At 40.9% G+C, this 13,963-nt stretch overlaps 1 protein-coding gene across 1 annotated transcript; it reads right to left on the bottom strand.

The window, feature by feature from the left end:
* Positions 1-300: 300 nt before the first annotated feature.
* On the bottom strand, positions 301-834 carry LOC132558275 (uncharacterized). Its single transcript, XM_060222820.1, has one exon. The coding sequence runs from the start codon at positions 832-834 to the stop codon at positions 301-303; it is 534 nt and encodes a 177-aa protein (XP_060078803.1).
* Between the last annotated feature and the right edge of the window lie 13,129 nt (positions 835-13,963).

Genomic DNA, 13,963 nt, shown 5'->3' with positions numbered 1-13,963 from the left:
TTACAAATTTGGGTCCTAATATTTTCATTACTCCTTCCTTTTACAAATTTGGGTCCTATCTCAGGAATATTTTCATTACTCCTTCCTTTTACAAATTTGGGTCCTATCTCAGGAATATTTTCATTACTCCTTCCTTTTACAAATTTGGGTCCTATCTCAGGAATATTTTCATTACTCCTTCCTTTTACAAATTTGGGTCCTATCTCAGGAATATTTTCATTACTCCTTCCTTTTACAAATTTGGGTCCTATCTCAGGAATATTTTCATTACTCTTTCCTTTTACAAATTTAGGTCCTATCTCAGACAGGAATATTTTCATTACTCCTTCCTTTTACAAATTTGGGTCCTATCTCAGGAATATTTTCATTACTCCTTCCTTTTACAAATTTGGGTCCTAATATTTTCTTACTCCTTCCTTTTAGGGTCCTATCAGGAATATTTTCATTACTCCTTCCTTTTACAAATTTGGGTCCTATCTCAGGAATATTTTCATTACTCTTTCCTTTTACAAATTTGGGTCCTATCTCAGGAATATTTTCATTACTCCTTCCTTTTACAAATTTAGGTCCTATTTCAGGAATATTTTCATTACTCTTTCCTTTTACAAATTTGGGTCCTATCTCAGGAATATTTTCATTACTCCTTCCTTTTACAAATTTGGGTCCTATCTCAGGAATATTTTCATTACTCCTTCCTTTTACAAATTTGGGTCCTATCTCAGGAATATTTTCATTACTCCTTCCTTTTACAAATTTGGGTCCTATCTCAGGAATATTTTCATTACTCTTTCCTTTTACAAATTTAGGTCCTATCTCAGACAGGAATATTTTCATTACTCCTTCCTTTTACAAATTTGGGTCCTATCTCAGGAATATTTTCATTACTCTTTCCTTTTACAAATTTAGGTCCTATCTCAGACAGGAATATTTTCATTACTCCTTCCTTTTACAAATTTGGGTCCTATCTCAGACAGGAATATTTTCATTACTCTTTCCTTTTACAAATTTAGGTCCTATCTCAGGAATATTTTCATTACTCCTTCCTTTTACAAATTTGGGTCCTATCTCAGACAGGAATATTTTCATTACTCTTTCCTTTTACAAATTTAGGTCCTATCTCAGGAATATTTTCATTACTCCTTCCTTTTACAAATTTGGGTCCTATCTCAGGAATATTTTCATTACTCTCTCCTTTTACAAATTTAGGTCCTATCTCAGACAGGAATATTTTCATTACTCCTTCCTTTTACAAATTTGGGTCCTATCTCAGGAATATTTTCATTACTCCTTCCTTTTACAAATTTGGGTCCTATTTCAGGAATATTTTCATGACTCTTTCCTGTTACAAATTTGGGCCCCATCTTGGGCAGGTATTTCCATCACAGATTCCTTGCTGTTGATCCCTCGTGGTGAAAAAATGTTCTTTTTGATCTGAGAAACCTTGATTTTGATAGACTTTGGGGTATTTCTGTAGCAGGGAGATGTTTGGAAATTGAGAGTACAGATTGCCTTGCAAGCTTTGGCTGGTTGTGATGTTTATTTAGCTCTGTGGTAGAGAGTTGATATATGAACCCAGATGGTGGGTGCAGTGCATGTACTGATCATAAAATAGATGCTCAAGGGGCCTGTATTTATCACCTGGTATTCTTTTCATCTGGTACTCTTTTCACAATACAAATATTACATTAAACCCAATGTAATTCTACTGGTGATTCAGCCTAAAACTCTCCATGCCATTTGATTATTTAATGAAGTTGTTTTTATAGTGTTGACATCTGTGACCTTCAGGTCATTTCTTTTCAAAAGCTATTTGAGGCTTCGTGGATGGAACCTACAGGACATATATCATGATTCTATGGGCCTTTAGCTGAATCAGAGGAATTTTGTATAGTGTTTAAGTATAGTAAGTATAAAGTCTAATGCTTTCAAAAGTTTTGGTGGGCTCTAATCAAGCAAGCTAAAAGTTGAATACCATGATTCTGTTGGTCAATCAACAGAAGTCATTAACTGTTTTGACTCCTGTGACCTTAAATATGACTTAAGTTAATTTTTCTGCAAATTTTGGTTTCATTTCAGAAATGTACAAATCAAATATGATGACTCATGGTCATCGAGGAGATGGTTCATGGCTTAAAACTGTAAAGACAAAGGATGAATGTACATTGAATGGTGCACGAAAACATTGGTCACAATATTATTCTCTCGGTTGAGATTTAACAAAGATAAAGGTATTGCAGTTATCTGAGGAGTGGCACGGAAATATCAGAAAGCACTATGTGTGTTACTTCTGTACTTACATTGTTATTACTGTGTCCTAGAGAAAGTCTGATGAACTAGGTAGATTGTAATTAATGGACAAAAGAGACAGTTACTCACTGACCAATCAGTGACCTTCCAGGCAGATATTTTCATCATATTCTGGTCAATATAACATAGACTTCTGACTTATATTGATTTCTGATACCAACTGGAGGGTCTCATAGTGTCTGTCTACTGGAGGGTATTGGAGGGTCATCAGGGTTGTCTATGGAGGGTCTCATAGTACAGGGTCTGTCTACTGGAGGGTCTCTGGAGGGTCTTTAGTACAGGGTCTGTCTACTGGAGGGTCTCATAGTACAGGTCTAGGGTCTCATAGTACAGAGTCTGTCTACTGGAGGGTCTCTAGTACAGAGTCTGTTTACTGGAGGGTCTCTAGTACAGAGTCTGTCTACTGGAGGGTCTCTAGTACAGGGTATGTCTATTGAAGGGTCTTTAGTACAGAGTCTGTCTACTGGAGGGTCTCTAGTACAGAGTCTGTCTACTGGAGGGTCTCTAGTACAGAGTCTGTCTACTGGAGGGTCTATAGTACAGAGTCTGTCTATTGAAGGGTCTCTAGTACAGAGTCTGTCTACTGGAGGGTCTCTAGTACAGAGTCTGTCTACTGGAGGGTCTCTAGTACAGAGTCTGTCTATTGAAGGGTCTCTAGTACAGAGTCTGTCTACTGGAGGGTCTTTAGTACAGAGTATGTCTACTTGAGGGTCTCTAGTACAGAGTCTGTTTACTGGAGGGTCTCTAGTACAGAGTCTGTCTACTGGAGGGTCTATAGTACAGAGTCTGTCTATTGAAGGGTCTCTAGTACAGAGTCTGTTTACTGGAGGGTCTCTAGTACAGAGTCTGTCTACTGGAGGGTCTTTAGTACAGGGTATGTCTATTGAAGGGTCTTTAGTACAGATTGTGTCTATTGAAGGGTCTCTAGTACAGAGTCTGTCTACTGGAGGGTCTCTAGTACAGAGTCTGTCTACTGGAGGGTCTCTAGTACAGAGTCTGTCTACTCTTTAGTACAGAGTCTGTCTATTGGAGGGTCTCTAGTACAGTGTCTGTCTACTGGAGGGTCTCTAGTACAGGGTATGTCTATTGGAGGGTCTCTTGTACAGAGTCTGTCTATTGGAGGGTTTCTAGTACAGAGTCTGTCTACTGTGGGGTCTCTAGTACAGAGTCTGTCTACTGGAGGGTCTATAGTACAGAGTCTGTCTAGAGGGTCTGTCTGTCTATTGGAGGGTCTCTTAGTACAGTACAGAGTCTGTCTACTGTCTACTGGAGGGTCTCTAGTACAGAGTCTGTCTACTGGAGGGTCTATACAGTATGTCTAGGGTCTATAGTACAGAGTCTGTCTATTGAAGGGTATCTAGTACAGAGTCTGTCTACTGGAGGGTCTCTAGTACAGAGTCTGTCTACTGGAGGGTCTCTAGTACAGAGTATGTCTACTGGAGGGTCTCTAGTACAGAGTCTGTCTACTGGAGGGTCTCTAGTACAGAGTCTGTCTACTGGAGGGTCTCTAGTACAGAGTCTGTCTACTGGAGGGTCTCTAGTACAGAGTATGTCTACTGGAGGGTCTCTAGTACAGAGTCTGTCTACTGGAGGGTCTCTGGAGGGTCTCTAGTACAGAGTCTGTTTACTGGAGGGTCTCTAGTACAGAGTCTGTCTACTGGAGGGTCTCTAGTACAGAGTCTGTCTACTGGAGGGTCTCTAGTACAGAGTCTGTCTACTGTAGGGTCTCTAGTACAGAGTCTGTCTACTGGAGGGTCTATAGTACAGAAGGGTCTTTAGTACAGATTGTGTCTATTGAAGGGTCTTTAGTACAGATTGTGTCTATTGAAGGGTCTCTAGTACAGTGTCTGTCTACTGGAGGGTCTCTAGTACAGAGTCTGTCTATTGGACGGTCTTTAGTACAGAGTCTGTCTATTGAAGGGTCTTTAGTACAGAGTCAGTCTACTGGAGGGTCTCTAGTACAGGGTATGTCTATTGAAGGGTCTTTAGTACAGATTGTGTCTATTGAAGGGTCTCTAGTACAGTGTCTGTCTACTGGAGGGTCTCTAGTACAGAGTCTGTCTACTGGAGTGTCTCTAATACAGAGTCTGTCTATTGAAGGGTCTTTAGTACAGAGTCTGTCTATGGAAGGGTCTTTAGTACAGAGTCTGTCTACTGGAGGGTCCTTATACATAAGTCCTTCTTTTAGCAAGTAACACTCCTTGACAGTGATTTACCATTGTAAACAATCATATTAATGGAAATTTATTAACGTCATATTTTGATAAAGGATATGTAATGTCATAGATGTTATCATTTAGGATTTTCATATATTTTCTCCAATGTAAAATTTTCAAAACCTCATTTTTGTTCTTATTTCCATTAATAATGGAAAAAAACCAAAATGTAAACATTTCTTGTAACCAAGTATTTATTTTATCATTTTAACCCATTAACACTTTAATATTTACAAAACAGTCTGGAACATTGGATGACAGATTTTTGTATCGCTGGTCTCAATTGTAAGAGTACATGTGTAAGCTGTATATTATGTGTTATTAGACTGTAAAGACACACAGGTAGGCTATTTGTCACACCTAATGAAACAACATTAGTAAAGTCATCAATATCTTCTTTCTTTAGACACTGATTGGACACATACAAAATCTGGACATCGTTAAGGATAATCAATAAAGCACACCTGTCAGTGATTGGCTAAAATTCCCAAGAGGGTACACCAATCACCAGCCACAATGACCAGGAATTATGACAGCATTACAATATTTGTTGTACACCCTCCAATCAGAGGCAGCATACTTTTCTACTGTCCTGGAGTGTACTCTGGAGTGCCCAGAGTATCATAGAACATCTCGGAGAGTGTCCCAGTGAAACTGTTCTAAATGATTCTTATAATGACTAATTACATTGAAAGTAATTACAGGTTTCCAGCAGCAATTACAGGGTTCCAGCAGTAATTACAAACCTCTAGTGGCAACAGATGCCCCACTCGAGTCTCATAGGTAAATACGTCCTCCGATCACCAGACAGTGACACTCACATCATTATACACTGTCCAGTACATAACACAATCTTTACCAAACATCACTATCAATTATTAATGACATTGTACAGCCACTAAAGAGAAGACTAGAACTCATGTCTGTTTCATTAAAGACTGTATCATAATCAACATTGATTTGTACAAGTCTTGAGGTGATGGTGTTTAGATCAATGATGCTGTCCCCAGACGGATGTATACAGGACATTGATAATACAGAATCATCACTACAGGTAGGACAACAGAATGGTGATTTAAACAGACACAGAACAATGATCATACAGAATCATCACTACAGGTAGGACAACAGAATGGTGATTTAAACAGACACAGAACAATGATCATACAGAATTATCACTACAGGTAGGACAACAGAATGGTGATTTAAACAGACACAGAACAATGATCATATAGAATCATCACTACAGGTAGGACAACAGAATGGTGATTTAAACAGACACAGAACAATGATCATACAGAATCATCACTACAGGTAGGACAACAGAATGGTGATTTAAACAGACACAGAACAATGATCATACAGAATCATCACTACAGGTAGGACAACAGAATGACAATCAGTATGATATAATGTCCAATCAGATACAAGTGAGCTAGACGTTGACTTATACCATGTCACTAATAGACTCGACCAGACCTAACCAGCCCCAGAGTGAGGCTACATTTAACTGTGTCACTGATAGCCATGACCAGACCTACAGCCCCAGAGTGAGGCTATACTTAACTGTGTCACTGATAGCCACGACCAGACCTAACCAGCCCCAGAGTGAGGCTACATTTACCTGTGTCACTGATAGCCATGACCAGACCTACAGCCCCAGAGTGAGGCTACACTTAACTGTGTCACTAAAAGCCACAACCAGACCTACAGCCCCAGAGTGAGGCTACACTTAACTCTGTCACTGATAGCCACGACCAGACCTAACCAGCCCCAGAGTGAGACTACACTCAACTGTGTCACTGATAGCCACGACCAGATCTAACCAGCCCCAGAGTGAGGCTACACTTAACTGCGTCACTGATAGCCACGACCAGACCTAACCAGCCCCAGAGTGAGGCTACACTTACCTGTGTCACTGATAGCCACGACCAGACCTACAGCCCCAGAGTGAGGCTACACTTAACTCTGTCACTGATAGCCACGACCAGACCTAACCAGCCCCAGAGTGAGGCTACACTCAACTGTGTCACTGATAGCCACGACCAGACCTACAATCCCAGAGTGAGACTACATATAACTGCGTCACTGATAGCCACGACCAGACCTAACCAGCCCCAGAGTGAGGCTACACTTACCTGTGTCACTGATAGCCACGACCAGACCTACAGCCCCAGAGTGAGGCTACACTTAACTCTGTCACTGATAGCCATGACCAGACCTAACCAGCCCCAGAGTGAGGCTACACTCAACTGTGTCACTGATAGCCACGACCAGACCTACAATCCCAGAGTGAGACTACATATAACTGCGTCACTGATAGCCACGACCAGACCTAACCAGCCCCAGAGTGAGGCTACACTTACCTGTGTCACTGATAGCCACGACTAGACCTACAGCCCCAGAGTGAGGCTACACTTAACTCTGTCACTGATAGCCACGACCAGACCTAACCAGCCCCAGAGTGAGGCTACACTTACCTGTGTCACTGATAGCCACGACCAGACCTACAGCCCCAGAGTGAGGCTACACTTACCTGTGTCACTGATAGCCACGACCAGACCTAACCAGCCCCAGAGTGAGGCTACACTCAACTGTGTCACTGATAGCCACGACCAGACCTACAATCCCAGAGTGAGACTACATATAACTGCATCACTGATAGCCACGACCAGACCTACAGCCCCAGAGTGAGGCTACACTTAACTCTGTCACTGATAGCCATGACCAGACCTAACCAGCCCCAGAGTGAGGCTACACTCAACTGTGTCACTGATAGCCACGACCAGACCTACAATCCCAGAGTGAGACTACATATAACTGCGTCACTGATAGCCACGACCAGACCTAACCAGCCCCAGAGTGAGGCTACACTTACCTGTGTCACTGATAGCCACGACTAGACCTACAGCCCCAGAGTGAGGCTACACTTAACTCTGTCACTGATAGCCACGACCAGACCTAACCAGCCCCAGAGTGAGGCTACACTTACCTGTGTCACTGATAGCCACGACCAGACCTACAGCCCCAGAGTGAGGCTACACTTACCTGTGTCACTGATAGCCACGACCAGACCTAACCAGCCCCAGAGTGAGGCTACACTCAACTGTGTCACTGATAGCCACGACCAGACCTACAATCCCAGAGTGAGACTACATATAACTGCGTCACTGATAGCCACGACCAGACCTAACCAGCCCCAGAGTGAGGCTACACTTACCTGTGTCATTGATAGCCACGACTAGACCTACAGCCCCAGAGTGAGGCTACACTTAACTCTGTCACTGATAGCCACGACCAGACCTAACCAGCCCCAGAGTGAGGCTACACTCAACTGTGTCACTGATAGCCACGACCAGACCTACAATCCCAGAGTGAGACTACATATAACTGCGTCACTGATAGCCACGACCAGACCTAACCAGCCCCAGAGTGAGGCTACACTTACCTGTGTCACTGATAGCCACGACTAGACCTACAGCCCCAGAGTGAGGCTATACTTAACTGTGTCACTGATAGCCACGACCAGACCTAACCAGCCCCAGAGTGAGGCTACACTTAACTGTGTCACTGATAGCCATGACCAGACCTACAGCCCCAGAGTGAGGCTACACTTAACTCTGTCACTGATAGCCACGACCAGACCTAACCAGCCCCAGAGTGAGGCTACACTTAACTGTGTCACTGATAGCCACGATCAGACCTAACCAGCCCCAGAGTGAGGCTATACTTAACTGTGTCACTGATAGCCACGATCAGACCTAACCAGCCCCAGAGTGAGGCTATACTTAACTGTGTCACTGATAGCCACGATCAGACCTAACCAGCCCCAGAGTGAGGCTATACTTAACTGTATCACTGATAGCCACGACCAAACCTAACCAGCCCCAGAGTGAGGCTACACTTAACTCTGTCACTGATAGCCACGACCAGACCTACAATCCCAGAGTGAGACTACATTTAACTGTGTCACTGATAGCCACAACCAGACCTAACCAGCCCCAGAGTGAGGCTACACTTAACTGTGTCACTGATAGCCATGACCAGACCTAACCAGCCCCAGAGTGAGGCTACACTTAACTGTGTCACTGATAACCACAACCAGACCTAACCAGTCCCAGAGTGAGGCTACACGTAACTGTGTCACTGATAGCCACAACCAGACCTAACCAGCCCCAGAGTGAGGCTACACTTAACTGTGTCACTGATAGCCATGACCAGACCTAACCAGCCCCAGAGTGAGGCTACACTTAACTGTGTCACTGATAGCCACGACCAAACCTAACCAGCCTCAGAGTGAGGCTACACTTAACTCTGTCACTGATAGCCACGACCAGACCTACAATCCCAGAGTGAGACTACATTTAACTGTGTCACTGATAGCCACAACCAGACCTAACCAGCCCCAGAGTGAGGCTACACTTAACTGTGTCACTGATAGCCATGACCAGACCTAACCAGCCCCAGAGTGAGGCTACACTTAACTGTGTCACTGATAACCACAACCAGACCTAACCAGCCCCAGAGTGAGGCTACACGTAACTGTGTCACTGAGAGGCATAGCCAGACTTATACAGACAGAATAAACAGACAGATTCCTCTCCAGTGTTCGTCTATATCATTAATCTATCTATTAAGGGAAAGCAAATTCAATAAAACAAGGATTACAGAAAAATCTGTTAGTTATGACGTCAGTCTGCATCCATCCTTCTAAAAACAAGATCTATCAGTTCTTTCATCATGATATTAATCTCCAAGTACTGTGGGGATACACTTTGTGTAAAAAGCATCCACGGCTTATAATTACTCATCTGTTTGTTTTTCACTAGTACTGAAACAATATAGGAAATTCTGCAAGATAAACTGACATGTTACACTGTAATCAATTTGAAATCATCTATATAAACTAAATATCAGTGCTTTTTGTTTTTTTGTTACACTTAATCTCTATTTGATATTTTGAAAAGTGAAGTGGTCACTTTTCTGATTTCTGATCACTGAAAGGTGGTAACTTTTTTCATCACTGACACCTAGAAAAGCAGTTGTTTTTCTGGTTTCTGAGACCTTGAAAATTGATTTTCTTTCTGATCACTGTGACCCTGAAAGGTGGTTAATTTGATGCAACACTGATGCCCACATCTACTGAAGAGATAATGGAAGAAAAACATTCAAGGGGACATAACTCATTCCAAAAAAGATGAACACATGTATATGCACTGGGTCATTATTAAATAAACTCAAGGTGCTAACGATACTACCACTGGTATTTTTCGACTCAGATATTTGAGTTCTAAACATGTATGAGGGCTCAATCTTCTTGTAGGACTCACCCAAATGTTGAGATTTTGCTATACATCTCTTACACTCATCAAATTTTTTGTAGTTATGGTGTTTTGCATTGATCACCTGAAAAATCCTACAAAAATAACACTAATTTTGTGATGCCAAATTCCCCAGTTAAGCTCGGAAATGATGATCTGACTCTTGTCACCTGACAATAATACTAATGGCATGTAGCACTAAAGTGTATATACCATATCATCTCTACCCCTAGGGTTGGGTACATTACCTCCCCCCCCCCCCCAGGGCTGGGTACATCACCCCATCCCCCCACCCCCACCCCCAGGGCTGAGTAAACTTTCATCAGATATAAGACCAATGTGTCCACATACTAGTACTGACATATAATGTACATAGTGTATGAGATTGTATTCCATACTAGTACTGACATATACTGTACCATACTAGTACTGACATATACTGTACCATACTAGTACTGACATATACTGTACCATACTAATACTGACATATACTGTACCATACTAGTACTGACATATACTGTACCATACTAGTACTGACATATACTGTACCGTACTAGTACTGACATATACTGTACTATACTAGTACTGACATATACTGTACCATACTAGTACTGACATATAATGTACATAGTGTATGAGATTGTAAGGAATCCACCAACATTTTTGACTGTACTGTAATCCTGCACTGAGGTTGAAAAAAGAATACCAGCCGTTAACAATGCATGGAAGTCCATTTAGCTTTATCTAACACATACATGTGTGAGTCTGGAATTGAGAATACTTTTGCTTTGATCTGGTTAATTTTTCGCCTCCTTGAGATTTTGTCTTTCAATTGTTTAATGAGTGTAACCCCAAAACTCCTACCCATTACTCCATATTTGATGCATCAAACTCTTTGCATCTGATTCTGTATACACATTCTGCGACATTCTCTTTGGGTGTTTTATCCTTAGGATTGACTAGTAGTCTCGTGAGGTTTCACGGCTGTTGCAAGACCATGAATACAGTAAATCCTCTGAATGGTTTCTGACAGGCCATTGATGTAAGGGATGACTACCTGTCCTTTCATTTTTGTTGTTGCTGGTGTTTTATCTCCGAGTCTTTTCTTTGCTTTCCCCGAATTCATTGTTAACTTTCTTGATAACCTGATTTGGATATGTTTTCATGGGGTTTAGTTCTTGTCTTGTTCTTCTGTGACAATCGTTTCACATCCGTTGAGCAAAGGTTGTATAACACCCAACTCAAGTTTTCCCGTGCCTTTCCTGTGCAATATCTACAATAAAATCATCAACTGGAATTTTGTCTGGGACAATGACATAATTCAAACTCTTAGCTAGCATTTTAGTGGGCCACAGACTCAGGCTCATCTATGACCAAGTATTAAAAAAAAGCATTATCAACTACAGTACATTGTTACATTCTGGTGTACTTTCTTATGTTTTTTACTTCATACTATTTCAACCTTAATGTACATGTACGATAATAATAGAGCTGAAAAACATTGGTGGGTTCTTTACCAACTCATACACTATGTATGTCAGTGCTAGTATGCCAAACACTGGTCATTTGTCTGATGAAGGTGACAGTGTAGTCATCAAAATGTCACACTTAAATCTTCTTCTATTGGTTGTGTTGTAAGAACCTCTATTTCACTGACATCACCAACCTGTAGAAAATGTTGCGATATATCTCAGGTCTTTACATACTAAAGAAATAAGGCAATGAAGCTTTATACTAGTGACATGTCCTGTCTGTTCTACAGATGTTATTTAGATATAAAGTATAATGACTGCTCAAAGAAATCAATACTTTTATACCATTGATTCACCACAGAGTGTAAATAAACAACATTCAATAAAAAAAGAACCATATTTGGTAAAAATCCCTTTATCTATTTCTAAGCAGGATTTTTCAAAGTATAAACCCTGATTTCTCTGTTTTTCAATTCCTAATAGAGTACACATCCTATTTATCCACTTCTGTAGTTCTCTGATAAAGCTTCCAGTTTCTGTAGTTCCCTGGTAAAGTTATTAGTTTCTGTAGTTCCCTGGTGAGGCTATCAGTTTCTGTAGTTCCCTGGTGAGGCTATCAGTTTCTGTAGTTCCCTGGTGAGGCTATTAGTTTCTGTAGTTCTCTGATAAAGCTATCAGTTTCTGTAGTTCCCTGGTAAAGCTTTTAGTTTCTGTAGTTCCCTGGTGAGGCTATCAGTTTCTGTAGTTCCCTGGTGAGGCTATTAGTTTCTGTAGTTCTCTGATAAAGCTATCAGTTTCTGTAGTTCCCTGATAAAGCTATCAGTTTCTGTAGTTCCCTGATAAAGATATTAGTTTCTGTAGTTCTCTGATAAAGCTATCAGTTTCTGTAGTTCCCTGATAAAGCTATCAGTTTCTGTAGTTCCCTGATAAAGATATTAGTTTCTGTAGTTCCCTATCAGTTTCTGTAGTTCCCTGATAAAGATATTAGTTTCTGTAGTTCCCTGGTAAAGCTTTTAGTTTCTGTTGTATTCTAATGAAGATTAGGCTGTGTAGTTACTCAAACAATAAAGAGGCCCAAGAGCCTTGATGACCACCTGCAGGCACTACTCTTGGTCTTTTGTAATTTCATTGAAACTGGTTCCAAATTTTGGATGTTGTCTAGGCAAAATTTTTCTATGGAGTATTTGGTTCTACTTGATTCTACCATATCTTGAGAAGAAGATTTTTGAAATCTGCATTGATGTTATCTGTTTTGCCCCGTTCATGAGCCCCTGGGGTTATCAATCAATAATCCTATACTGATAATTCTAATTTATTTTCAATTATTTCCCATGGAAATTATGACTGTCAACTACAGTAAACTGCAACAAGTGAAATGTGAGTCCTTAGGGTTGAGAAATGTACAACTGTAATCCACTCTAGCATGATCTTCAGATCTATGTAGACGGTATGATTAGCGTCCATGGATTCATGACAAACATGTACTCCAGTAATCAGTTAAATTTCACCTGTAGGACGAGATTATATATCTGTTAAATCAACAGTCCAGCACAGGCGTGTGACAGCTGTGTAGACCCCAGTCCTGCAGGTTATCACGAGATGATAAACACTATTATACAGAACATCTCTATTATCCGTAACACTTTATTTTGTGTCAATGAGTGTTTCTGTGTAGAGGATATGATTGTTAATCACTAGGCTGTGACTACCTAGTATTGCTGTAGTTACTCGCTCATCCTGCAACTTAAAGTGCTATTATTACTCGACATTTCTGGCCAGCCAGAAGCTTACAGACTCGGGAACACATTGGAAAAACTGAACAAGCTAACAATTCTTAAACCCTGTATATAGGACAAAACAACATTTGGAAAAGTTGTAAAAATATTTAGTAACCACAATCAATTTGAAGCATAAAAATGAAATATTTTGGGTTTCAGCATGTCCCTAGAGATGACATGCCCAAGGCAGCATCAGCTTCGCAAATGTTTTACGAGCTGCACAAGAGTGGTGTAAGCCTAGAGCAGTGTAGATGAGAGACTGTTCTGTGACCTGTAGTCCCACCAGTATAAGCTCTTTCCGCTACTTAGCTTGTAAGCGTAACAGAACACCGATAATTGTCTTCCTTGAAAGGGTCGTTATGGAGCCCATGGGGCGATGTGTCTTACCAAGCATTGGATAATCGTTGTCATATTTACAGAAACAATGTTTGCTCAGATTTATCACCATGGTGATCAACGGCCAAAAAACACTTGGCTAGAATGTTACAATACATAGATAGATTTATAGTGACCAGATTTGTCTGCTCCATGTACAATTGAAAGAAACAATCAGGAGTAATTTCAAAATTAAAGAATAGAATTTGTAAAATCGTTTCATTTTGAGTATTATAATGGTAAACAGAAAATCTATCCTCAACATTAGATTACATAAGACTAATTTCAGCTGTACAAAGAGTTCTGACATGTCAGCAGATTGCAGCCTTATTTCAAATTACCAAGCTAACATCAATATCTTCCCTCATCACACTTGAGATACACCATCACACTAGAGATACACTGGAACGTCCATTTTCAAGACACAAGGCAGTATCAATTACTGTCAACCGACTGAAAGGTGATATCTTCAGAATGGGGGAGATGTGATCAGA

The sequence above is a fragment of the Ylistrum balloti genome, unplaced genomic scaffold, assembly GCF_031769215.1.
Source record: "Ylistrum balloti isolate Yb309-2 unplaced genomic scaffold, AGI_CSIRO_Ybal_v1 Utg370778, whole genome shotgun sequence".
NCBI lineage: Eukaryota > Metazoa > Mollusca > Bivalvia > Pectinida > Pectinidae > Ylistrum > Ylistrum balloti.
Note: the sequence above shows the minus strand (reverse complement) of the source record. Positions and strands in the feature narration are given on the sequence as shown.